Source organism: Arachis hypogaea, chromosome 13, assembly GCF_003086295.3.
Source record: "Arachis hypogaea cultivar Tifrunner chromosome 13, arahy.Tifrunner.gnm2.J5K5, whole genome shotgun sequence".
Classification (NCBI taxonomy): domain Eukaryota; kingdom Viridiplantae; phylum Streptophyta; class Magnoliopsida; order Fabales; family Fabaceae; genus Arachis; species Arachis hypogaea.
In genome coordinates this window covers 55,571,417-55,598,236 of record NC_092048.1, presented here as the reverse complement: position 1 = coordinate 55,598,236, position 26,820 = coordinate 55,571,417, and the positions used below count along the sequence as shown (strand labels likewise).

At 38.6% G+C, this 26,820-nt stretch overlaps 1 protein-coding gene and 1 non-coding gene across 2 annotated transcripts; one reads left to right on the top strand and one right to left on the bottom strand.

Moving 5' to 3' along the window:
* Positions 1-290: 290 nt before the first annotated feature.
* Positions 291-1,814, bottom strand: LOC112738390 (E3 ubiquitin-protein ligase ATL4-like). Its single transcript, XM_025788835.3, has one exon. The coding sequence runs from the start codon at positions 1,660-1,662 to the stop codon at positions 583-585; it is 1,080 nt and encodes a 359-aa protein (XP_025644620.1). The 5' UTR covers positions 1,663-1,814; the 3' UTR covers positions 291-582.
* Positions 1,815-23,150: 21,336 nt separating this feature from the next.
* Positions 23,151-23,258, top strand: LOC112739308 (small nucleolar RNA R71). The gene has a single exon (XR_003170240.1). It is a non-coding gene; the product is annotated as a small nucleolar RNA R71 (small nucleolar RNA).
* Positions 23,259-26,820: the final 3,562 nt, after the last annotated feature.

Below are 26,820 nucleotides of genomic sequence, written 5' to 3'. Positions count from 1 at the left end.
TTAAGTAAAACTAAATCGACCAGATAAAAGATAATATTTCCCATAAAAAATGTATCTTTGGTACATTATATAATGACAATTGTTGCATCGAATAAGTAGTAGTGTGACATTTAATTTCACCATTTAAAATTCTAGAAATTAAAACCCTCTATAACTGTTTCTCCTCTTTGAACTGCAATGGGATACATAATTTTTTAATTATGTTAAATATACATTAAGAATTAGTGACTGGTATAAATTATATATTAAAATATAAAATATATATTAAAAATAAAATTAAACAACATATGTATAACAATATATATTCTAGAAATTAAACAATAGTGTGTTTGAAAATTTTTTTACAAGGGGGTGGTAATCAATAGTATACGAGTCCATTCCACAGTCATGAGTAGTGGAATAACAAACAGAATAAAAGGTATTGGAATTTCACCGAATTTGGACATTAACCATGATTAACTAAAATGTTTTCTTCTACTCCTAAGAATATCTCTATATGACTGGAAAAAGTAAAAGATGAATACCTTCTAAGATCAATGTGAAACGCTAAAATCATCCCCGATAATTGCCATTATCTACATATTATGCCATTGAAAGCCATCGAAAGACTTCGCTGATTTCTTCCCTAAAACGGTTGGCTTCCCTTTCATCATCACCAATTGCAACGACGTCGTTTCGCCTGCTACTCCCAGTGAAGAACCTTCCGGAGCTTCGAAAAGACGCCGTTGACGTTAACGAAGCTGAAACCAAATCATAATAATCCTTCCAGCTCCATCTGCTGCCTACCTCGCTGGCCAAGCTCGGCGCCGATGATTCCACCGGCTCAGCATCATCTTTCTCGCCGGAATCGGTTCTCCGGCGAGCCTGACTGTAAGAAATCTCAGCGTCCTCGCCAACGAGGTAATCGAACTCGCCAACCGAATATGTCCTCATGCGCGATTCTTCGGCGGCGGATGACGTGGTTCCACGGAGACTGATGCTACCTATCTCGAGGCGGAAGCTGTCGCCGACGGCGGAGGACGATGACCGGAGAATCTTCCCGACGTCGGATTCCGAAAAAAACACTGCGGATCGGCAGAGCGGACAGGTGAGATTCGTTCGGAGCCAGACGTCAATGCATTCGGCATGGAACGCGTGGCAGCAGAGAGGAAGGAGACGAAGAAGGTCGCGTTGCTCGAATCTGGAGAGGCAAATGGCGCAATCTCCTCCACCACCGTCTACGACGGAGGAAGAGCGGCGTGTAACAGAAGAGAACGTAAACAGCGGGAGGGAGTCAACGGTGGAAGGCGCAGCGATCTCTGGTGATACTCGGCTGCGAGCACCGGAGGGGAAGACCGCAGATGATGTGCGTACGCTAATTGGATGAGCTTGACGGCGGAAGTAATGGCTGAGGTCACGGAGGAGGAAGTAGAGAGCGAAGAAGACGGTAACCGCAATGGCGATGACCGTTACCGTTATGAGAAAGGCACGGCGGTGATGCTGCGAGTGAGTGTGTTTAGTTGGAGTGGCACTAGTGACGTATCCAACAACGGTTAGAGGCATGGAAGGAAGAACAGTGTCAGAAGCCATAGTTGCTCTTATTTGGTTGCTACGGACTACGAATGTGAGTTTTTCTCTTCTCCCAGGACAAAGAGTGATAAAGGAAAATAATGTTGGTGCCATGTAGGATGATGTTGCTTTTTTTTTTTTACGAGTTTGAGGAAGAGGAGATGAAGGGGGAGAGAAACGATTGGCACGTGAGAAGCACGTGCAGTTGCTTGCTTGTTGGAGTTAGTAGAGAGAAAGAGAAAGCGGAGGGGGTGTTGTGGTATTGTTGTGCGTTGGGGTGGTAAAGTTGGTGATGGCATTTTGGGTTGGGAACGAGGTTGAACAAGAGAAGTAACAGGTGGGCAGGTTGTTATAGGAGGTCTACGCCCTTGTCGTTTTCATAGAATATGGCCATTCCACGTTCCAAATTTCTTGTTGGCCAATGTTCCGTCCTTTTTCACAAGTTGCCTAGAGTATGTTTGGAAAAGCTAAATAAGTAAAATATATTTCAATAAATAGTTATTATTTTTAAGACAATTGATTACTTGAATAGTTTAGCTAACAAATAATAATAGTTTTAAAATTATTTATTGTGTTTGAAATGTTAAAGAAAAAGTTATTTTTAAATATTTATAATTACAAATTAATATAAAATTGACTAGCAATAAATTTTTAAATAAAATTTAAATTTACAGTGAATTAACTGTCGAACCAATCAGATTGAAAGATATCATAAAAAATTATAAAAATATTTTAAATTACAAGTCATTATAAAATTAAAAAATATTTATAAAATTCTAAAATGATTAACTTTTGTTTATAATTTTTGTTCTTGAGTAACCTGGCTATAACTCGTCTCCTGGCGGCTGGCACCGAGCTGTTATTCCCGCCGCGGAGCTGAGAGGTTGAGAGTCCGAGCTTTTCTTCTAAAAGGTATTTCACGTCGTAGGGAGAACAAAAAAAAGGAAAGTGTACGTGCAAAAGACACTCCGACACTTAAGTTAGTATTACGTATTTCTTGTGTGTCCTACCGAAGATAAAATGTCATACCTCTATAGGTGAAGTGAAACAGGTCGGTTACGACTCTGGCAATCATTTTCGCCCAGGTTACTATACTTTCCTTAGGTTGTATCTCAAGCCATTGGCTAGCTTGGTCCCTCATAGCAAAAGGGAATAACAATAGCCTATAGACATCAGCGGGAACCCCATTGGTCTTGACTGTATCACATATCCTCAGAAAATTGGATATGAATAGATTAGCGTGATTCTGAAAACCAGACCGGACCGGCCGATCGAACCAATCAAACCGAAAATCGGCGATAAAGCGGTCTGGTCCTATGAATAAAACCGCTAATTAGAAAATCGTCCAAAAACTGTCGAACCGGCTAAAAATTGGTCGGTTGGACCAAACCAGAAATCGGCCGGTTCTTTCTAAACGACGTCGTTTTGCATATTTAAAAAAAAATCAACGCCCTCTTTCCCCAACTCTCCTTCCTTCGTGCGTTTGTCACTCTCTCTCAGCAAAGAACCCACTTTCTTCAAAGTTCAAAAAGACAAAAACCCAAAACCAAAACCCTAGCTTTTTCAACGACTCCGCCGCCGCCGTCCGTGGTCGTCGGCGCCTCCACGGCTCCCCTCTTCGCCAAGGTTCTGAGACCAAACCCTCTGTTCTAGCTCTGCTCGACATCCATCCTCCTGTGGCTTCTCTGTTCGAGTTGCTCACCATCGTGTCACCGCTTGCTGTCTCGTTGTCGTCTTGCTCTCTGTCATGCTCCAACGCTGTCGAAGGTTAGTGATAGTATTTACAGGGTTTTTTCTTTTATGCTCTGTTCTGATTATAGGATTTTTTTATTGAAATTATTGATGAAAATGGCTTTGTTATGATTTCTAATTTTTAATTCCTGATTTTAATATTGTTGTTGATGAAAATTGCTTTGTTATGTTTTCTTATTTCTTATTTTTTTTATTTCAATATCATTGTTGAAATTATTGATGAAAATGGTTTTGTTATGCTGCCGCTGCTGTTTCTAAATTCTGATTCCCCAGATGCTTCCTGTTTATATCCCTTTCTTTTGTTAAAATCCCCCTTGAAGTTCATCGTTTTATAGGATTAAGGTTTTTGAGGTTTTAAATTTGAGTAATTTCCTTCTGGACCATTAGGAAACTGAGGAGCTTAAAGGTGTTCACGAGAGAAAGCTTGAGTGTTCAGGAAAGCTATCTTAGATTTCTTGCTATAGTGGCACTTTTATTCAATACTAAGAAGAGAAGACGTGATTACTGCAGTTTGACTTGAGAAATAGCTAATAGTTGTTTGGACTACCAGTGATCAAGGAGCAACATCTGTTGAAATTAGTTGTTTTGTACTCGTGTAGTTTGCATATTAGTATTCTTTTTTGTATTAAAACTATTGATATAATTACATTGAATTTCACATCATTAAAATTTATGTTATCTTTCTACTATGAAGTAACAATATATGCCAAAACAGGGCATACTTTCTGGTGCCAATGAACATTACCAGGCAAGGATGGAACTATGATAATCTTTTCATCTTTCAGTCTCTGTTTTCTAGCTTAGCAATTGCATTGTCCACTGATTTTAATATGAACATGCTGCTACTGTTTATAGTAATGTTGTTTGATATCTTATGGTATTTTCATCCTATCCCACAAATGCTGATGAACTAACTTATATATTTCTTGTGTCGATTTTTTTTCTGAATTATTTTCTGGGTATTGATTTCTTTTATGAGTATCTACTTAAAGCTCATATCCTTTTTGGGAAGAAGGACTTTTTGGAGAACTTTTCATTTTGCTTATGTTGCTGTGTAGAAATATTTCAGACATGGTCCTTAAGTTGTTTGGCTGGGACATGATAATTGATCATTATTTTTTATTTCTATTTTTTTTCTGAGTGGTTAATTGTACTGACAATCTTTAAGATTTGAGACTATGTTGATTATTAATTTGGAAGATAACATTTCATGTAGTGTTTTAAATTTGGAAGATATTTTAAGATTTATATTAGACTATAATTATATTTTAGGATGTTTATTTATAATTTTTTATTATTTTATTCTAAAACAGTTTTTTCGGTTGAACCACGATTGGACCGGTTAGATCAGTGAACCGGTGACTAGAGCGGTTCGATGACCCGTCCGGTTCTCAGAACCTTATAGATTAAGGTCCTCCTGTGGACTTTCGTTGAACTGACAATTTTGCTGGACCAAAGTGATGAGTTGAGATTTTAACTCGAAGTTGTTAGCATGCACAACCAGTGGTACAATACTTCCCACCCAATTCCCGAGATTGGGGTTAGTATATGAGCCCATAATTCTTCTAATTGGCAGGACATTGTTAGGGTTATTGACCACAAGATTCTCAGTATTATTAGCCATACTGAATTTATCTACCTCTTCAGGCTCATCCCCAAAGATTTCTTGAACTTCCTGTGCTCTAGCTTGCTTTCTTTGTCTCCGAAGAGTTCTCTTAATTTCAGGATCGTATAGAAGAGGTTCTTGATTTATTTTTCTCTTCATATACAACTAGAAACAAGGGAAGTAGGATTCTCAACGTCACAATGAAGAGAATCCCTGTGACGTACACGAAAATAAAAGAGAAATAAAAAGAAAACCAAAGTGGTGAAAATTAAAGAAAGATGAAAGTAGAAAATAAAAAAACAAAAACAAAGATAAGAACAAAAGTAAACAAAGAAAAGGTCTAATCTAGGCAACTAATCAATTAGTAGTTGTTAGTCACAGTTAATCCACGGCAACGACGCCAAAAATTTGCTGCAGAATTTCTAACCACAACTTATCGAAATGTCTACTGGGTCGTACCAAGTAATAAACTCAGGTGAGTGAGTGTCAATTCCACCAGGATTAATGGATTAAGTAAGCAACGGTTGATTAATTATTCTAGTTAGACAAGTTGAAATAAGAGTTTAGAGTATCCAAAAGCATAAGAGGTAGTAAATTAAGAAAAGCAAGCAGTGAATGGTTAAGAAAACAATATGAGAATGGAGTTAAGGCTTTGGAGATGTTTAAAGATTCGGATTAATATTCAATGTCAACTACCTTGGTCATGCAATGACTATGTTTATGGCAAACCTGAGTGCTTGAATTCCTATTCCTAGGCAATCCAATCTCCTCTAATCCAACCAACTGTCAATTCGTTAATCAATCAATTGTATTAGTGGGTTAAGTTCAATTTTTGATTTATAAGCCACACAAACCCTAAGAACCCAAAATGATGCAGGTATATATCACGTACCACATTAAACCCAGATAATTAAGGAATTATGAGAAAGTGGTTTCAAGCTGTAATTCTAATGATATAGCTTTTCCAAGATGCAATAGAATTCAAGTTAGATTCGAGTCATTTTCCAATACTCACTAATTCGTAAGATGAATAATGAAACCAATTCTTAAACAAAAATCAATGCATTAATCAAGAGTAGAAGAACAAATAATTTTTAATCCATAAAAGTAAATAGAACTCATAACCTTAACAATGGAGGTTTAGTTGCTCATAGTGTGGAAAAAAACCCCTAGCAGAGAAAAGTGTAAAATTGCAGAATGAAAATTAGGAGAAGAGAAGTCCCGCAAGAGCGAATCTCTATCTTATTTATAGTCCTAATTAAAATTGATTTAAAACTTAAATAAAACCCTAACAAATCTTTTTTAATTAGTAAATTGATTTAAAATCACAAGATATGCTTCCGTTGATTCAATATACACGTGTGGTCTCTATTCTTATTTATGCTATCGGTGCTAAATGTCAGTGACTGGTAGGCATGGCAAAAATCCCCGGCGGGCGGGTACCCGCGGGGATTTACCTGTCGGGGAGCAGGTACGGGGGGTCATTTTTACCCATAGGGACGGAGGACGGGGCCCCGTATAATAAATGGGGCAAGGACGGGGGTAGAGGTCCCCGCCCCGTGGAGACCCGTTAAATTCCCGTTTGTGTGAAAAGACAAAAATGCCCTGATATATATATATATATATATATATTATATGTGAGCCACTCTCATTTGGACCTAACCCTAGCCGTCCTGCTTCAGAGAGAGACAGAGAGTGAGAACTGAGCTGAGACCTGAGAGTCTCGTCTCCACACTCCACTCCTCCTCAAACCCTTAGCCCCTCCTGCCTCCTTCCTGCTGACCGCCGACCGCCGACCGTCGCTGCCGCCTTCCACCCTCTGGTCTCTCAGCGCTGCCTCCCACCCCAGACTCAGCAACGTCGTCGTCTTTTCCTAGTCGTGGTCGTCATCTTCTCCTGTTCGCGTCGCCAGTCTTCGCTGGACGCTGGTCTTCCTTCCCCTTTTCTCCATCAGGTTCAGGTAAGTCAGCCCTGGTCTTCGCTGGTCTTCCATCCCCTTCTCTGAATTTAGATTTCTGAATTAGGGTAACGAATTTGGGTGTTCTGAATTAATGAGATTCCTATTGATCTGAATTTTTGTGTTTTGAATTTCTGGATTTTTGAGTTTTGTGTTACTGAATTTCTAATTAGGTTGCTGAATTTCTGACTATGAATTTCTGGATTCTGGTTATGTAATTTATATTTCTGAGTTAGGTTGATATGAATTTGATTTTTTATTCTGATTGATATTTGAATTAATATTGAGTTAATCTAAAGTTAGGTTAATCTGATTCCGATTATGAATTTCTGATTGTGTAATTGGTATTTCTGAGTTAATATTCTGAATTGGACTAATTTTCTGGGTCGTCCTAATTTTCAAAACTATGCCTCATAGTTTATCAGTGCCATACTGCCATTTTTGTTTCTGCATAAAAGTTTATTATGCTAAGTCCAAATGGTTTCATTCTTTTTAAAGGTCATTGCAAAACAATTTGATAAACAATATTTGCATTTTTATTCTAGTAAAGAGTTATTCCTATTTGAATATTTGATTACATTAGATATGATATTGAGTGGTGATTACTGTCTTGGCAGTTAAGTCTGAATGAATTAGGCCAAATAAATATATAAAAGCGAGGCACATAATACAATTTAAAAGGGATTAGAGTATTGGACATTGGACTTATAGGAAAAAAATCCATCCCTTCCTCTCATCAACACACAGGCACACCCCAACTGAGCTTGGTGGAGAAGGTCTATATTGAAGATAGAAAAGGAAAACAAACTGAAGCTAATCAAGAAGCAACCCAAGAAATTCGTTAGAAACTATTTTATGTTTTTTTGTTCTAACAGCAGTAGTAGCTCAGTTATTATAAACTTGGAGCACTATATAAGAGTAGTTGTGTTTATTAGTTTTTTCCTCCCTGATGTATGAGTCTAATTATGTTTTAATACACTAGTGTAAGAATATTACATACAAGAAATTGTATATACTCATTCGTTATATATATATATATATATATATATATATATATATATATATATATATATATATATATATATATATATATATATTCTACTATCCTGCTTCTAGTTCCTTTATTTTTTGATCTGTTTCACTATACCAAACAGTTTTAACTAATATCATATTCCTATCTAAGTGTTATTTGAATAGTTTGGAGAGCTGAATTTTAATTTATAATTTATAATTTATATTTTTGAGTTAGGTTAATGAGATTTTGATTTATATTCATAACATTGAAGGAGATGTTGACGTAAGTAAACTATTAAATTACATATAATACACTATGTTTTTATATTATTGACTTATTGAGTTATTATATGATTTTAACTTTAAATTGTTTTCTTGTCAATGTAGGATTCAAGTAAGTCGGAATCTACCATCACTACCATTATAGGATGAAAGGAAGATTGAGATGGTAGAATTATGTTTTTATGATGTCATGAACTTTATTTTGTTGTTTATGAATATGGTTGGTTGTTTATGTAATATTTGGTTGTTTATGGATATGTTTGGATGTTTATGTTTGTTGTTATTGCTATTTAAGTCTTTAAAGACTATGGATATTATGTTTGTAATGACAATTGAAGATTATCTTTGATTTTCTCTAATTTTTTTCATTTTTTTCAATTTTTACAAAAATCCACGGATATCCGCAGAGACCCAAGTCCCCAGCGGATACGGGGTCCCCGTTACCCGTCATGGGGACGGGGCGGGGACGGGGACAGTAATTGGGGGCGGGGGACGGGGGGCATGTCCCCGCCCCATGGGGACCCGTTGCCATCCCTAGTGACTGGGTGTTTAGCGCCAGCCATCTAGCAAGCCTTGCACACAAAATAAGAGTCTCGGCGCTAAATGCCGGTGGTTGGGCGTTTAGCGCCCACCGTCCAGAATGCTTGCCATAAATTACGAAGCCCCTGCCGCTAAACGCTGAGTCGTGGCATTTAGTGCCACCTATACAGTGGAGAATTGGCCTTGTTGAGCTCTTGCAGTTGTACGTACACACAGTACATGCATACGCATGACCACCCTTGCTGCTCCAGTGATGCATACGCACGGGGTTCCTTTGCTTCTTCATGTGCTTTTCATCAAATCTTTATCCGAATGCTATCTGAAATCATCAAACAGCCACAAAAACTCAAAGTAGCATCCAATATGGTTTAATCCACAAAAAATCATCTAATAATTCAATAGAATGCCATATAAATCATATAGAAAAGATATTAATGATACTCACGCATCACCAAGCGAAAGGAAGAGGTAAATAGAGTAAGACTTCTCTAGATTTAACTTATGACCGTTGTGGACATTTTCATCCTTATGATTCGTGCAAGCTGGGTATAGGTGGATGCTCTACTTGTGGACTGCTTGGACACATTGCCAAGGATTGCCCTCGTAGAAGGAATCTGAATGCAGGTCAGAATCAACAATAAGGTAGTGTATTTGCTGTGAATGCCAATGATGCTACTAGGTCAGAGCCTCTAATAAGAAGTAAGTGTATGATTGGTGACAAGACATTAACTGCGTTGTGTGACACGGGCGCTTCACACTCATTCATTGAATTTGATAATGCTGCTGAACTAGGATTGAAAATCTCAAACTTAAACTTCAATTTGCATGTGCATACCCCATCCCAAATAGTTGTGACTAGATTAGGTTGTAAGCAAATACCTTTCCAGAAAGAGAATAGACTCTTTGTTCATGACTTAATCTATTTGTTGTTAGTTAGGTTGGAGATAATTTTAGGATTTGATTGGTTGTCAAAGAACCGAGTGTTGTTGGATTGGTTTAAGCGATCGATTCAATTTATGTCGGAAGGAGAAGGAGGAGCAATTGTAGCTGAGGGTTACTACTTGAATTCTGTGATGGTGAATTGTTGTGGGGAAGAATGCCAAGGTTATATTCTCTTAGCTGCGAATGCATCAAGCGATGAGCAAAGGTTAGATCAAATTCCAGTAGTTAAGGAGTTTCCCGAAGTATTTCCTGAAGATATTCCTGAATTCTTGCCTTAAAGGGAGATTGAATTTGCGATAGACTTGATACCGAAAGCAGGTCCAATTTCAATTGCACCATATAGAATAGCTCTGATAGAGCTAGCTGAACTTAAAACTCAGTTGGAAGAGCTTCTGAATAAGAGGTTCATTTGACCGAGTGTGTCTCCATGGGCAGCATCAGCTTTATTGGTAAAAAAGAAAAATGGAGGAATACGACTTTGTGTGGACTACCGAAAGTTGAACAAAGTGACGGTGAAGAATAAGTACCCATTGCCGAGGATCGATGACTTAATAGATTAGTTGCAAAGAGCTAGAGTATTCTCGAAGATCGATTTAAGGTCAGGTGATGAGCGGATATTTTATACGCTTTTTGACATCACTTTCATATAGTTTTTAGTAGTTTTTATTTAGTTTTTATTGAGTTTTTATAGGTTTTAGTGCTAAATTCATATTTTTGGATTCTACTATGAGTTTTTGTATTTTTATACAATTTCAGGTATTTTTTTGCTGAAATTGAGGAGCTGGAGCAGAAGTCTGATTCAGAGACAGAGAAAGCACTGCAGATGTTGTCCGGATCTGACCTACTTGCATTTGGAAGAGCTTTTCTGGAGCTACAGAACTCCAAATGGAGCACTCTTAATAGTCCATACTTTACTTCAGATTAGAAGTCCCAAAATTGGCGTCCAACGCCAGCTACCTGCCCCCTTCCTGGCGTCCAGCGCCCAAAGAGCAGAGCCCAATGTCCAAACGCCTAGAGAGGACTCCTTAGCTGGCGTTCCACATCCAAGAGACCTCATAGCACGTCAATCTCATCAAGCTCAGCCCAAACACTCACCAAATAGGCTCTAGAAGTGGATTTTATCACTAAAAAGACTGTTTTACCCTTACTAGTCATTAGTTTAGTATTTAAGGGATTTGATTCATGTTATTTGGAGATTATTTAGCCATATTGTCGTTTTATCATTGTATTCTACCTCAGTATGAGTTTCTAAACCTTCTAAGTTGAGGGGAAGAGTCCTGCTGAGTCCTTGATGACAAGTCATCTTATGCTAGTTTAACAAGCATTTTTCATTTGTTTCATTATATTTTATGCACTTTCTTGCACAATAAGTAAGTGGTTGGAGTGGAATTTCATGATTATTTTAATTCAATCAAACATCATTTATTTTATACAAAATCATGAGATTTATGCAAGAATTAAGTGATTATTATGAATGATGCAAATTCTTATGATTTTGGTGAGACTTTGATTGTTTGTTTGGTTGGTTTTAAGTGAGAAAAAGAAGAGAAGGAGAATCACTGCAGACGTTCAAAGAAAGAACGCCACGCTGAGTAACGACACGCACGCGTATGGGACGCTTACTCGTCAGGGGAAACTTTCAAAGACCCACGCGTACGCGTGCTGACGCATACGCGTGCAAGTGTTTGGCGCTCGTTTTCAAAAGAGAGCGCTACGTTCACTAAGCCAGCATTTTTGGGCAGATTGAAATTTGGAGGTAAAGTTTTGCAATCGACGCGCACGCGTGGATGGAGCACCTGTAATGAAGCACGTGCACGCGTGATTGGCGCTGAAGCCTGGAATTGAGATTTTACTACCCATGCACACGCGCAGAGAACGCGCACACGTGGGCAGCATTCATTAAGACAAAAGAGCACTCAATAAGAGAACACTATCAACGACGCGTACGCGTGAAAGGGGCGCACGAGCATGTTTGGGGCTGAAGACTGATAGTGACGCGTACGCGTACATGACGCGTATGCATACATGACGCGTACGCGTCGATAAGCAAAAAGCACAAAAGGATGTGCACGCGTCAGAGACGCGCACGCGTGGATAAATGAACGCTCCGCTCACTTTGAGAACGCAACGTTTCCCTGTAAGCTGCAATTATGATCCACTTCATACAAGGCCAAAAAGCCCACTCCAAGTACTGAATGACAGAATTGGAAAGTGTATAAATAGATAGGAATTTGATTTCATTAGGGAGATCTCTTTTAGTTTTCCTTTTAGAATTTTTAGAATTGAGATCAGATCTGAGTTTTCTTTTTTGTTTGTTTTCTTTCCTCTGCAACTTTTATTTTTTGTTTTGGGTTTTGGAACTCTGATTGGAGAATTCTTCGGAATTTCTTCACCTTGGAGTTTTCTTTCATTTTTCCTGTTTCTAGTTTTATGAATTGGAGATCTGATCTTAGTTTCCTTTCTGTTTTACTTTCTTCTGTAATTTCTTCTTTTCTGTTTTGTTAAGAGAGCAATTGAGATCTTAGTTTTATTTCTATTTTCATTATTCTTTTGTAATTGTTCATTTCCCTTTTAGGATTTTAGACTTGATCTAAGTTTCATTTTGTTTTGATTCTTCTACAAATTGTTCATTTCTGTTTTGGTACTAAAATTCTGATGGATCTATTTTCTGAATTTCCTCATCTGAGAGTTCTTTGATTTACTGCAATTTATATTTTCCAGTTCTATTTTGATTCCCAATACCCAATTTCCTTTACTCTTCATGCAATTTACACTTCCTGGCAATTTAGATTCAGCAATTTAAATTTCTTGCACTTTAAGTTTCAGTCATTTACCTTTCTTGCAATTTAAGTTTCAGCTCTTTTAATTTCTTGCACTTTAAGTTTTTGCAATTTGCCTCTTCTTGCAATTTATTTTTCTGTCAATTTTCATTCTGCACTTTAGTTTCCTTGCAATTTCACTTCTGTTAATCTAATTTCACCCAAATCATCAAATATTCGCTTAATTAAATTCATCACAATACTAAAGTTGCTCAATCCATCAATTCCTCTGGGATCGACCTCACTTTTGTGAGTTTTACTACTTGATGCGACCCGGTACGCTTGCTGGTGAGATTTTGTGGAATCCTTTTTCCCTCATCAAGTTTTTAGCGTCGTTGCCGGGGATTGATTTAGATTGACAATGATTAAGTAAGGTGGTAATCTAGATTAAGCATTTTTTTTATTTTTGTTTTTGTTAAGCATTTTAACTATTTGAGATTTTATTTAAACTAACTCTGCTGATTTTGTTATCTTGGATTTAGATGAAGAGGAAAGCAATTCTATCATATTGGGAAGACCTTTCCTAGCCACAACGAGGGCCATCATTGATGTGGAAAAAGGAGAAATGACTCTGAGGGCACATGATGAGAAGATCACTCTACATGTCTTCAAGGAAATGCAGCATATTGCTGAAGAGAAAAGGCTGCATGAGAGTTAAAGAGGAAGATTTGAACTGGAAGAAAAAGCCCAAGGAGGCACTCATCAACTCACCTCTGAAGCAGAAGACAGATAGTGGAGAAGAACAAAAGGATGATGAAGATGTGAAGATTGAGAAGGGAATGTAGGAAGAGATAAAAAATTTGATCACTAGGAAAAAAGCTTCTGATATAAAGCCTGCTGCCAAGATAGAAGGGCCACCAAAGAAAGGAAAGAAGAGTAGAAAAGGATTCCAAAAGGGTGGAGAAACAAAAGAATTCCAACTGAAGGGTTCTCAATAGAAGACAAAGTAAAGCTGATATACCAGCAGTTGGAGACAGGCCCACAAACTGATGATTATTACACTGTCAATAAGATACTCTCGTTGGAGCATATAGTGATTGATCATCAGAGCACAGGAAGAAGGCTCACAGTGAGAGGGGACAAGCTGAGGCACCATAATCATCAGGCACCTTAACAAGGAACCAATGTCAAGCTAGTGACAGTAAAAGAGCGCTCCATGGGAGGCAGCCCATGATTTAATATTCTTGCTGTTATTTTAATTTCAATAATTAATGGTTTTTCTAGCATAAATTTGAACTCTCATGGGCAAATTTGATAACTGCACATAAATTTGATAACTCTCATGTGCCTAAAAAATGATTTATTTTGGCTTTTTGGCCCCATATTGTAGGGTAGATCTCGAAAGATATGAAAGATCTCCCCCTAAGCCATACATACGACTTTCATCAAATATGGCTTTCCATAGTAAAATAAGAAATTGAAAGATTTCGTTAAAATTGTTCGTTTGGAAATTTTCGGAAAAGCTAATAATAGGTTCTTCTTCCCATCAGAACAATAGGACCGTTATGCTCATTACTAAACTTATGGCTTTTCAAGTATGCTGATCATATAACCATCTTAGGATATATACTCATTCAGTCTAGTGAAGTATATAACTAAACATTAAGTTTGGTGTTCTACATATGCTATGAATTTCAAGAACGTCACTTTTGCTCAAAGACTCAAATTCATGAAATAGATAAACCATATTTTGCATCATTTTATGAATTTATTTCATCAAGATAGAAAATAAAATGTTCCTTATAATAAATATACTAACTATGACAGACATTCATTGAGTTTCATATGAATCACTTGACAGAAAATAAGTTTGGTGTTCACCAATAGTTTGTTTAGTTTCAAAAGGGTATAGTTGGTTATTCATAAATAAGGAACATATGGAAAATTTTAGTTTTTGCTTTTCTATTTTTTTTTACTTGCTGACCACCACTATGCTAAACTCAAATTTTGTTGCTTATTGTTGCATTGATTTAAATAGATAGGTATGAAGAAAACTAAAGAAGGACAACACCATGCCATGTACAGTTGTCCCAAGGAGAAAAAGTAGGTCACATGTGTATGGTTGGGAAGCACAAATCTGCAAGAATCAATACCTTGGAGACCGAGCCTTATGCCCAATGAAGAGGTGATCTTTGTCCTCATCCATCTCTACATGCACACTGTTCATTCCCACTCTCTCAACAACACTTTCATCAATTTTCCATCAATCATCACCCTTCATTTGAAAATGACCAAATCATCATTTCCTCTAGCTTGTTTCAATAGGTCATATATGTGCTATAAATTGGCTAGTAACATCTCCTGAGCTTACATATCATTGCCTTGTTGATAAAATCATTTCATGCAATATCTTCCAATCAAGAACATCACACTGTGCCCACTTCCCTTCTTCTTCATCCTAAGCCGTGCTACATCCAAAATCTTCTTTTCACACTCCATTACACCCCCATTCAAATGGCCTCATCAAGCTCCAAAAGAAAAAAAGGAAAGCAACCAGTCGAAGCTGAACCACCTACCTATGATGATAAGAGATTTAAGTATAAATTTCATGAGTCGCGATATCATAGGTTGATGGAAGCAAAAGAAGTCATCCCAGAAATTGGCTTCAGATTGAAAGAAGGAGAGTACCCCATCATAAGAAGGATAATCGAACAGAGAAGATGGGAACTCTTGTGTGAGCCTCTTACAGACATAAGTGCAACTATGATACGAGAGTTTTATGCAGATGCTGTAAGGCCAAGCAAAACCAACCCTCCCTACAAGAGCTACATTAGGGGGGTTGATGTGGATTTCAGCCCATCATCTATCATGAGGGTCTTGCAAATAAGAGTGATACCCTTTGGAGAACCCAGCTTTGATGAAAGAATGAAGGGTGAAAAAGATCCTGATGAGCTACTAAATGGTTTATGCTTGGAAGGCAAAGATTGGAAAAGGGATTCAGATGGGGATCCAAGCTATTTAAAGAGGATTGATCTCATACCTGAGGCCAAAGGTTGGTATGAGATAGTAAGAAGATCCATACTCCTCACTGGAAATACCTCAGAGGTCACAATAAAGAGAGTAATTCTGACATACTACATACTCAAGTGAGGAGAAATCAATGTCCCACAGCTCATAGCAGACAGCATCCAAGAAATGGTTGAAGATAGCGGCAAATCAAGGAGACTTGGTCACCCAAGTACCATTTTGAGGCTGTGCAATAGAGTAGGGGTACTCTTTGAGGATGCAGATACAAATCAGGTAAAGAGAGGCAGAGGAATCACCAAGCAAAGGATGGAGGGTGTCACTGACACCCAGGAAGAGAGAAGATCTCAAGGAAGAAAAAGAAGACCACAAAGGGAAGAGGGACAAGCTTCTGGCACAATGGACTTAAGCCAAATGCAAAGTGCCATTGAAGAGATGTCCCAGCAATATATGAGAGCACAGGAACAACAACAAGAGCAGTTCTTGAGGCAATAAGAGCAATATTTGAGGGCTCAAGAGTGACAAGAGAACTGGCAGTTGAAGATGATGGAGCAACTAGAAAACTTTCAGCTGAAGATGATAGACCAGCAGAGAGAATTCCAAGCAAGAATTCTGGAGCAGCAGAGGGAACAATCTGGTCACTCTCAAGAATCATTCGACAAATTGTTTCAACAAGAAGCTGAACAGGAGAAGTACCTCCAGAATCTTCATCAATGGAAGAATATATACCACACAGTTGGATAAGCTCGGCACTTAGACAGGATTGATTATGATATAGAGACTCAATCAAAGCTGAACTACCTCGTATGTGGCATGCCAGTGGTAAATAGAGAGATCAAGCCATTCATCGAGTGCCAGGAATTGGTAAACAAGCAAAGAGCAAAAGCCCATAGAAATATAGAAAGAATAGAACAAAGACTGAAGGATGCTGGATTCTGGGATCATGTAGACCAGTCTTGGCCTCAGAGACACCCTGCTGAAGAGCCACAAGAAGCAAACAAGAAGAGAAAGCAGGAGCCAAAGAAGAAATAAGAGTCCAGCAAAGGAAAGGAGCACAAAAAGTAGAGGTGGTGGAGTTCCTTCATAATCTTAATAAATAAGGAAGATGCATATTTGCAAGATGATATGCCTTCCAAGTTATTGGTGCACGAAATTGTGATGTCCAGGCTCAAACAATCCCCGGCAACGTGAGCAACTTGGTGCTCTGATCTCAATACATAATTGTCACAACTTCGATACAACTAACCAGCAAGTGCACTGGGTCGTCCAAGTAATACCTTACGTGAGTAAGGGTCGAATCCCACGGAGATTGTTGGTATGAAGCAAGCTATGGTCACCTTGCAAATCTCAGTTAGGCAGATATAAAGTGATAATGGTGTTTTCGAATATTATATAATAAAATAGGGATAGAGATACTTATGTAAATCATTGGTAGGAATTTCAGATAAGCGAATGGAGATGCTTTTCGTTCCTCTGAACCTCTGCTTTCCTGCTATCTTCATTCAATCAGTCTTACTCCTTTCTATGGCTGGCTTTATGCAAGGGCATCACCGTTGTCAGTGGCTACATCCCCTCCTCTCAGTGAATAATATGCTCACGCACCCTGTCACGGCACGGCTATTCATCTGTCGGTTCCCGATCATGCTGGAATAGGATTCACCCTCCTTTTGCGTCTGTCACTAACGCCCAGCACTCGCGAGTTTGAAGCTCGTCACAGTCATTCAATCATTGAATCCTACTCAGAATACCACAGACAAGGTTTAGACCTTCCGGATTCTCTTGAATGCCGCCATCATTCTAGCTTACGCCACGAAGATTCTGGTTAGGAGATCTAAGAGATACTCATTCTAGCTTAATTCATGTAGAACAAAAGTGTTTGTCAGGCACGCGTTCATAAGGGGGAAGGATGATGAGCGTCACACATAATCATCACCTTCATCACGTTCTTGGGTGCGAATGGATATCTTAGAAGCGAAATAAGATGAATTGAATAGAAAATAGTAGTACTTTCATTAATCTTTGAGGAACAGCAGAGCTCCACACCTTAATCTATGGAGTGTAGAAACTCTACCGTATGAAAATACATAAGTGAAGGTTCAGGCATGGCCGTGTGGCCAGCCCCTATGGTCTAAGAACAATGCGTTCAAAGATGGTCAAAAAGACTAGTAAAAGGTCCTATTTATAATAAACTAGCTACTAGGGTTTACATGAGTAAGTAATTGATGCATAAATCCACTTCCGGGGCCCACTTGGTGTGTGTTTGGGCTGATCCTGAATGTTGCACGTGCAGAGGCCATTTGTGGAGTTGAACGCCAGTTTCTGTGCCAGTTTGGGCGTTCAACTCTGGTTTTGGATCCTTTTCTGGCGCTGGACGCCAGATTTGGGCAGAAGGCTGGCGTTGAACGCCAGTTTACGTCGTCAATTCTTGGCCAAAGTATAGACTATTATATATTGCTGGAAAGCCCTGGATGTCTACTTTCCAACACAATTGGAAGCGCGCCATTTCAAGTTCTGTAGCTCCAGAAAATCCACTTTGAGTGCAGGGAGGTCAGAATCCAACAGCATCAGCAGTCCTTTTTCAACCTCTAAATCTGATTTCTGCTCAAGTCCCTCAATTTTAGCCAGAAAATACCTGAAATCACAGAAAAACACACAAACTCATAGTAAAGTCCAGAAATGTGAATTTAACACAAAATCTATTAAAAACATCCCTAAAAGTAACTAGATCCTACTAAAAACATACTAAAAACAATGTCAAAAAGCGTATAAATTATCCGCTCATCACAACACCAAACTTAAATTGTTGCTTGTCCCCAAGCAACTGAAAATCAAATAGGATAAAAAGAATAGAATATACTACAAATTCCAAACTATCAATGAAACAGAGCTTCAATCATATGAGCGGGACTTATAGCTTTTTGCCTCTTAAATAGTTTTGGCATCTCACTTTATCCATTGAGGTTCAAAATGATTGGCATCTATAGGAACTCAGAGTTCAGATAGTGTTATTGATTCTCCTAGTTCAGTATGATGATTCTTGAACACAGCTTCCTTATGAGTCTTGGCCGTGGCCCTAAGCACTTTGTTTTCCAGTATTACCACCGGATACATAAATGCCACAGACACATAACTGGGTGAACCTTTTCAGATTGTGACTCAGCTTTGCTAAAGTCCCCAATTAGAGGTGTCCAGGGTTCTTAAGCACACTCTTTTTTTTTTTTTTTTTGCTTTGGACCTTGACTTTAACCGCTCAGTCTCAAGTTTTCACTTGACACCTACACGCCACAAGCACATGGATAGGGACAGCTTGGTTTAGCCGCTTAGACCAGGATTTTATTCCTTTAGGCCCTCCTATCCACTGATGCTCAAAGCCTTGGGATCATTTTTATTTGCCCTTGCCTTTTGGTTTTAAGGGTTATTGGCTTTTTCTGCTTGCTTTTTCTTTTTCTTTCTATTTTTTTTCGCCTATTTTTTTTTTCTGCAAGCTTTGTTCTTTGCTGCTTTTTCTTGCTTCAAGAATCATTTTTTTATGATTTTTCAGATTATCAAATAACATGTCTCCTAGTCATCATTCTTTCAAGAGCCAACATATTTAACATTCTTAAACAACAACTTCAAAAGACATATGCACTGTTCAAGCATACATTCAGAAAACAAGAAGCATTGTCACCACATCAATATAATTAAGCTAAGTTCAAGGATAAATTCGAAACTCATGTACTTCTTGTTCTTTTGAATTAAAACATTTTTCTTTTAAGAGAGGTGATGGATTCATAGGACATTCATATCTTTAAGACAAAGTTACTAACTACTAATGATCATGTAATGAAGACACAAACATAGATAAGCACATAACATAGAAAACGAAAAACAGAAGAAAGAAGAACAAGGAATGAATCCACCTTAGTGATGGTGGCGTTTCCTTCTTGAGGAACCAATGATGTCCTTGAGCTCTTCTATGTCTCTTCCTTGTCTTTGTTGCTCCTCCCTCATTGCTTTTTGATCTTCTCTTATTTCATGAAGCATGATGGAGTGCTCTTGATGTTCCACCCTTAGTTGTCCCATATTGGAACTCAATTCTTCTAGGGAGGTGTTGATGTGCTCCCAATAGTTTTGTGGAGGAAAGTGCATTTGAGGCATTTCCGGAATCTCATGGTGATGAGCTTCTTGCGCCTCTTGAGCTCCATGACTGGGCTCTCTTGCTTGCTCCATCTTTTTCTTAGTGATGGGCTTTTCCTCTTTAATGAAGATATCTCCCTCTATGTCAATCCCAGCTGAATTGCATAGGTGGCAAATGAGGTGAGGAAAGGCTAACCTTGCCATGGTGGAGGACTTGTCAGCCATCTTGTAGAGTTCTTGAGGTATAATCTCATGAACTTCCACCTCTTCTCCAATCATGATGCTATGGATCATGATGGCCCGGTCTATAGTAACTTCAGACCGGTTGCTAGTGGGAATGATTGAGCATTGAATAAACTCCAACCATCCTCTAGCTATAGGCTTGAGGTCCAATCTTCTTAGTTGAACCGGCTTGCCTTTGGAGTCAATCTTCCATTGAGCTCCTTCTACACATATGTCCATAAGGACTTGGTCCAACCTTTGATCAAAGTTGACTCTCCTTGTGTAGGGGCGTGCGTTCTCTTCCATGTATGGCAAGTTGAACGCCAACCTCACATTCTCCGAACTAAAATCTAAGTATTTCCCCCGAACCATTGTAACATAGTTCTTTGGATCCGGGTTCTTACTTTGATCATGGTTCTTGGTGATCCATGCATTGGCATAGAACTCTTGAACTATTAGGATGCCGACTTGTTGGATGGAATTTGTTAGAACTTCCCAACCTCTTCTTTGAATTTCATGTCGGATCTCCGGATACTCATTTCTTTTGAGTTTAAAAGGGACCTCAGGGATCACCTTCTTCTTGGCCACAACATCATAGAAGTGGTCTTGATGGGCTTTGGAGATGAATATTTCCATCTCCCATGACTCGGATGTGGAAGCTGTTGTCTTCCCTTTCCCTCTTCTAGAGGATTCTCCGGTCTTAGATGCCATCAATGGTAATGGAAAAACAAAAAAGCTATGCTTTTACCACACCAAACTTAGAATATTGCTCGCCCTCGAGCAATAAACAAAAGAATAGAAGAAGAAGAAGAAGAAATATGGAGAGGGAGAGGGAGATGTGGTTTCGGCCAAGAGGAGTGTAGAGGGGTGTGTTGTGTGAATTTGATGAAGAATGGAGGTCTTTATATAGGGAAGGGTGGGGGGGTTAAGTTTCGGCCATATGGGTGGGTTTGGGTGGGAAATTGGTTTTGAATTTTGAAGGTAGGTGGAGTTTATGAGGTAGGTTTATTGGGAAGAGTGGGTGGATGTGAGTGGTGAAGGTTTAGTGGGGAAGAGAGATTGAGGTGATTGGTGAGGGGTTTTTAGGGAAGAGTGTTTATGGGGTTGTGTGAAAGAGAGTGGTGAGAAGAAGTGAGTGGAGGTAGGTGGGGATCCTGTGGGGTGTGTGAAAGAGAGTGGTGAGAAGAAGTGAGTGGAGGTAGGTGGGGATCCTGTGGGGTCCACAGATCCTGAGTGGATCCTGTGGGGTCCACAGATCCTGAGGTGTTCAAGGATTTACATCCCTGCACCCATTAGGCATGTAAAAGTGCCTTTGTACCCAACTCTGGGCGTTCAGCGCCAGGTTGGTGGCCATTTTGGGCGTTCAACGCCCATTTGTGTGTCATTTCTGGCGTTGAACGCCAGAACCATGCCTGTTCTGGCGTTCAGCGCCCAGAAGCTACCCATTTTGGGCGTTCAGCGCCAGAACCATGCTCTGTTCTGGCGCTGAACGCCAGACAGATGCTCCTCCAGGGTGTGATTTTTCTTCTGCTGTTTTTTATTTCGTTTTCAATTTTTCTATTTATTTTGTGACTCCACATGATCATGAACCTAAGAAAACATGAAAAACAATAAAAATGAGAATTAGATAAACATTGGGTTGCCTCCCAACAAGCGCTTCTTTAATGTCAATAGCTTGACAGTGGGCTCTCATGGAGCCTCACAGATGTGCAGAGCTTTGTTGAGACTCTCCAACACCAAACTTAGAGTTTGGATATGGAAGTTCAACACCAAACTTAGAGTTTGGTTGTGGCCTCCCAACACCAAACTTAGAGTTTGACTGTGGGGGCTCTGGTTGACTCTGCTTTGAGAGAAGCTTTTCAAGCTTCCTCTCCATGGTTGCAGAGGGAGATCCTTGAGTTTTGAATACAAGGGAGTTCTCATTCCATTGAAGGACTATTTCACCTCTGTCAACATCAATCACAGCTCTTGCTGTGGCCAGGAAAGGTCTTCCTAGGATGATGGATTCATCCTCTTCCTTTCCAGTATCCAGGACTATGAAATCAGCAGGTATGTAAAGGCCCTCAACCTTTACTAATACATCTTCTACTTGTCCATAAGCCTGTCTTCTTGAGCTGTCTGCCATCTCTAGTGAGATTTTAGCAGCTTGCACCCCATAGATTCCCAGTTTCTCTATTACAGAGAGGGGCATGAGGTTTATTCCTGAACCAAGGTCACACAGAGCCTTAAAGATCATGGTGCCTATGGTACAGTGTATTATGAACTTTCCAGGATCCTGTCTCTTCTGAGGCAATGTCAGTTGATCCAGATCACTTAGTTCATTGATGAACAAGGGAGGTTCAACTTCCCAAGTATCAATGCCAAATAATTTGGCATTTAGCTTCATGATTGCACCAAGAAACTTGGCAGTTTGCTTTTCAGTAACATCCTCATTCTCTTCAGAAGAGGAATACTTATCAGAGCTCATGAAGGGCATAAGGAGGTTCAATGGAATCTCTATGGTCGCTAGATGAGCCTCAGAGTCCTTTGGTTCCTCAGAGGAAAGCTCCTTATTGACCACTGGACGTCCCAGGAGGTCTTCCTCCTTGGGATTCACGTCCTCTCCTCTCCTCACAGGTTCGGCCATGGCGCTTATGTCAATGGCCTTGCACTCTCCTTTTGGATTCTCTTCTGTATTGCTTGGGAGAGTACTAGGAGGGATTTCAGTGATCCTTTTACTCAGCTGGCCCACTTGTGCTTCCAGATTTCTAATGGAAGACCTTGTTTCATTCATGAAACTTACAGTGGCCTTAGATAGATCAGAGACTAGATTTGCTAAATTAGAAGCATTTTGTTCAGAGTTCTCTGTCTGTTGCTGAGTTGATGATGGAAAAGGTTTGCTATTGCTAAACCTGTTTCTTCCACCATTATTAAAGCCTTGTTGGGGCTTTTGATCCTTCCATGAGAAATTTGGATGATTTCTCCATGTTGAGTTATAGGTGTTTCCATAAGGTTCACCTAAGTAGTTCACCCCTGCTATTGCAGGGTTCTCAGGATCATAGGCTTCTTCTTCAGAAGATGCCTCTTGAGTACTGTTGGATGCAGCTTGCATTCCATGCAGACTCTGAGAAATCATATTGATTTGCTGAGTCAATATTTTGTTCTGAGCCAATATGGCATTCAGAGTATCAACTTCAAGAACTCCCTTCTTCATAGGCGTCCCATTACTCACAGGATTCCTTTCAGAAGTGTACATGAACTGGTTATTAGCAACCATGTCAATGAGTTCTTGAGCTTCTGCAGGCGTTTTCTTTAGGTGAATGGATCCACCTGCAGAAGTGTCCAGTGACATCTTTGATAGCTCAGATAAATCATCATAGAATATATCCAGGATGGTCCATTCTGAAAGCATGTCAGAAGGACACTTTTTGGTCAACTGTTTGTATCTTTCTCAAGCTTCATAGAGGGATTCACCTTCTTTCTGTCTGAAGGTTTGAACATCAGCTCTAAGCTTGCTCAGCTTTTGAGGAGGAAAGTACTTGGCTAAGAAAGCCGTGACCAGCTTATCCCAAGAGTTCAGGCTGTCTTTGGGTTGAGAATCCAACCATAATCTAGCTCTGTCTCTTACAGCAAAAGGGAAAAGCATGAGCCTGTAGACTTCAGGATCTACTCCATTAGTCTTAACAGTATCACATATCTGCAAGAATTCAGTCAAGAACTGAAAAGGATCTTCAGATGGAAGTCCATGAAACTTGCAGTTCTGCTGCATTAGAGAAACTAATTGAGGTTTCAGCTCAAAGTTGTTTGCTCCAATGGCAGGAATGGAGATGCTTCTTCCATGTAAATTGGAATTAGGTGCAGTAAAGTCACCAAGCATCTTCCTTACATTATCATTATTTTCGGCTGCCATCTCCTCTGCCTGTTCGAAAATTTCTGAAAGGTTATCTCTGGATTGTTGTATTTTAGCTTCTCTTAATTTTCTCTTCAGAGTCCTTTCAGGTTCTGGATCTGCTTCCACAAGAATGTTCTTGTCCTTGCTCCTGCTCATATGACAAAGAAGAAGGCACAGAAAAATAATAATAATAATAATAGAGATCCTTTATACCACAGTATAGGGATCCCTTTGTGAGTGGAAGAAAAGAGGGGGAGACAAAGAATGTGATGTAAAGGAAGAAACACAACTGTACGGATGGAAGAGAATGTGAGATGAGATGTTAGGATATGAATGAATAAATAGAATAAGATAGGGGAGGGATAATTTTTGAAAATTATTTTGAAAAAGAGTTAGTGATTTTCGAAAATGGTTTTTGAAAAATGTTAGTAATTTTCAAAAATTTTTGAAATCAAAAATAAAAAAATAAAAATAATTAGTTAATTAAAAAGAAATTTTTGAAAAAGAGGGAAGATATTTTCGAAAATTAGAGAGAGAGTTAGTTAGGTAGTTTTAAAAAAAACAAACAAAAAGTTAGTTAGTTAGTTGAAACAAATTTGAAAAGATAAGAAGTTAGGAAGTTAGAAAAGATATTTTGAAAAGATATTTTTGAAAAAGATAAGATAAGAAGATATTTTAGAAACTAATTTTGAAAAAGATTTGATTTTTAAAATCTCAATTAATGACTTGATTCATAAGAAATCACAAGATATGATTCTAGAACTTAAAGTTTGAATCTTTCTTAACAAGCAAGTAACAAACTTCAAATTTTTGAATCAAAACATTAATTGATTATGTTATTTTCGAAAATTTGGTATAAAAATAAGAAAAAGATTTTTGAAAAAGATTTTTGGAATTTTCGAAAATAACTAAGAATTTTGAAAAAGATTTGATTTTTGAAAAAGATTTTGAAAAAGATAAGATTTTCAAATTGAAAATTTGATTTGACTCATAAGAAACAACTTGATTTTTTAAAAGTTTTTGAAAAAGTCAACTCAATTTTCGAATTTGATGAGAGAAAAAGGGAAAGATATTTTTTTGATTTTTGAAATTTTTATGAAAAAACATGAAAAATATGCAATGCATGAAATTTTTAGATCAAAACAATGAATGCGTGCAAGAATGCTATGAATGTCAAGATGAACACCAAGAACACTTTGAATGTCATGATGAACATCAAGAACATATTTTTGAAAAATTTTTAATGCAAAGAAAACATGCAAGACACCAAACTTAGAATTCTTTAATGCTTACGCACTAAGAATCCAAGAATGCCTATGATAAACATGAAAAGACATAAAACAAAAAATCATCAAGATCAAACAAGAAGACTTACCAAGAACAACTTGAAGATCATGAAGAACACTATGAATGCATGATATTTTCGAAAAAAATGCAAGATGCATATGCAAGTGACACCAAACTTATGATATGACTCAAGACTCAAACAAGAAACACAAAATATTTTTGATTTTTATGATTTTCTAATTTTTTTGGATTTTTCTTTTATATTTTTCGCATATTAAAAGGAAAAATAAGGATTCCAAAAATTTTTAATATGAATTCCAGGAATCTTGCCATGTTAGTCTAAAGCTTCAGTCCAGGAATTAGACATGGCTCACTAGCCAGCCAAGCTTTCAAAGAAAGCTCCAGTCCAAAACACTAGACATGGCCAATGGCCAGCCAAGCTTCAGCAGGTGATCATGGATCAGCAGCAGGTGGATGAGCAACAACTAAGTTGCTCTTGATAACAAATTGCAAGCCTCAGTCCAAATGAATTTAGACATGGCTTTACAGCCAGCCAGGCTTCACATGCTTCATAAAACACTAGAATTCATTCTTAAAAATTTTGAATAAATTTTTGAAAACATTTTTATTTTTTTCGAAAACAAAAGAGAAATTTTTTTGAAAATATTTTTGAAAGATTTTTGAAAAGAAAACGAAAAGAAAGTTACCCAATCTGAGCAACAAGATGAACCGTCAGTTGTCCAAACTCAAACAATCCCCGGCAACGGCGCCAAAAACTTGGTGTTGTTGCCGGGATTGGGATCTTTGACAACTCTTGCCGAAAACTCAGACGATTCTTGGCGCCAAACAGGAATAAACAATCCCCGGCAACGACGCCAAAAACTTGGTGCACGAAATTGTGATGTCCAGGCTCAAACAATCCCCGGCAACGTGAGCAACTTGGTGCTCTGATCTCAATACATAATTGTCACAACTTCGATACAACTAACCAGCAAGTGCACTGGGTCGTCCAAGTAATACCTTACGTGAGTAAGGGTCGAATCTCACGGAGATTGTTGGTATGAAGCAAGCTATGGTCGCCTTGCAAATCTCAGTTAGGCAGATATAAAGTGATAATGGTGTTTTCGAATATTATATAATAAAATAGGGATAGAGATACTTATGTAAATCATTGGTAGGAATTTCAGATAAGCGAATGGAGATGCTTTTCGTTCCTCTGAACCTCTGCTTTCCTGCTATCTTCATTCAATCAGTCTTCTTTCCATGGCTGGCTTTATGCAAGGGCATCACCGTTGTCAGTGGCTACATCCCCTCCTCTCAGTGAATAATATGCTCACGCACCCTGTCACGGCACGGCTATTCATCTGTCGGTTCCCGATCATGCTGGAATAGGATTCACCCTCCTTTTGCGTCTGTCACTAACGCCCAGCACTCGCGAGTTTGAAGCTCGTCACAGTCATTCAATCATTGAATCCTACTCAGAATACCACAGACAAGGTTTAGACCTTCCGGATTCTCTTGAATGCCGCCATCATTCTAGCTTACGCCACGAAGATTCTGGTTAGGAGATCTAAGAGATACTCATTCTAGCTTAATTCATGTAGAACAGAAGTGTTTGTCAGGCACGCGTTCATAAGGGGGAAGGATGATGAGCGTCACACATAATCATCACCTTCATCACGTTCTTGGGTGCGAATGGATATCTTAGAAGCGAAATAAGATGAATTGAATAGAAAATAGTAGTACTTTCATTAATCTTTGAGGAACAGCAGAGCTCCACACCTTAATCTATGGAGTGTAGAAACTCTACCGTATGAAAATACATAAGTGAAGGTTCAGGCATGGCCGTGTGGCCAGCCCCTATGGTCTAAGAACAATGCGTTCAAAGATGGTCAAA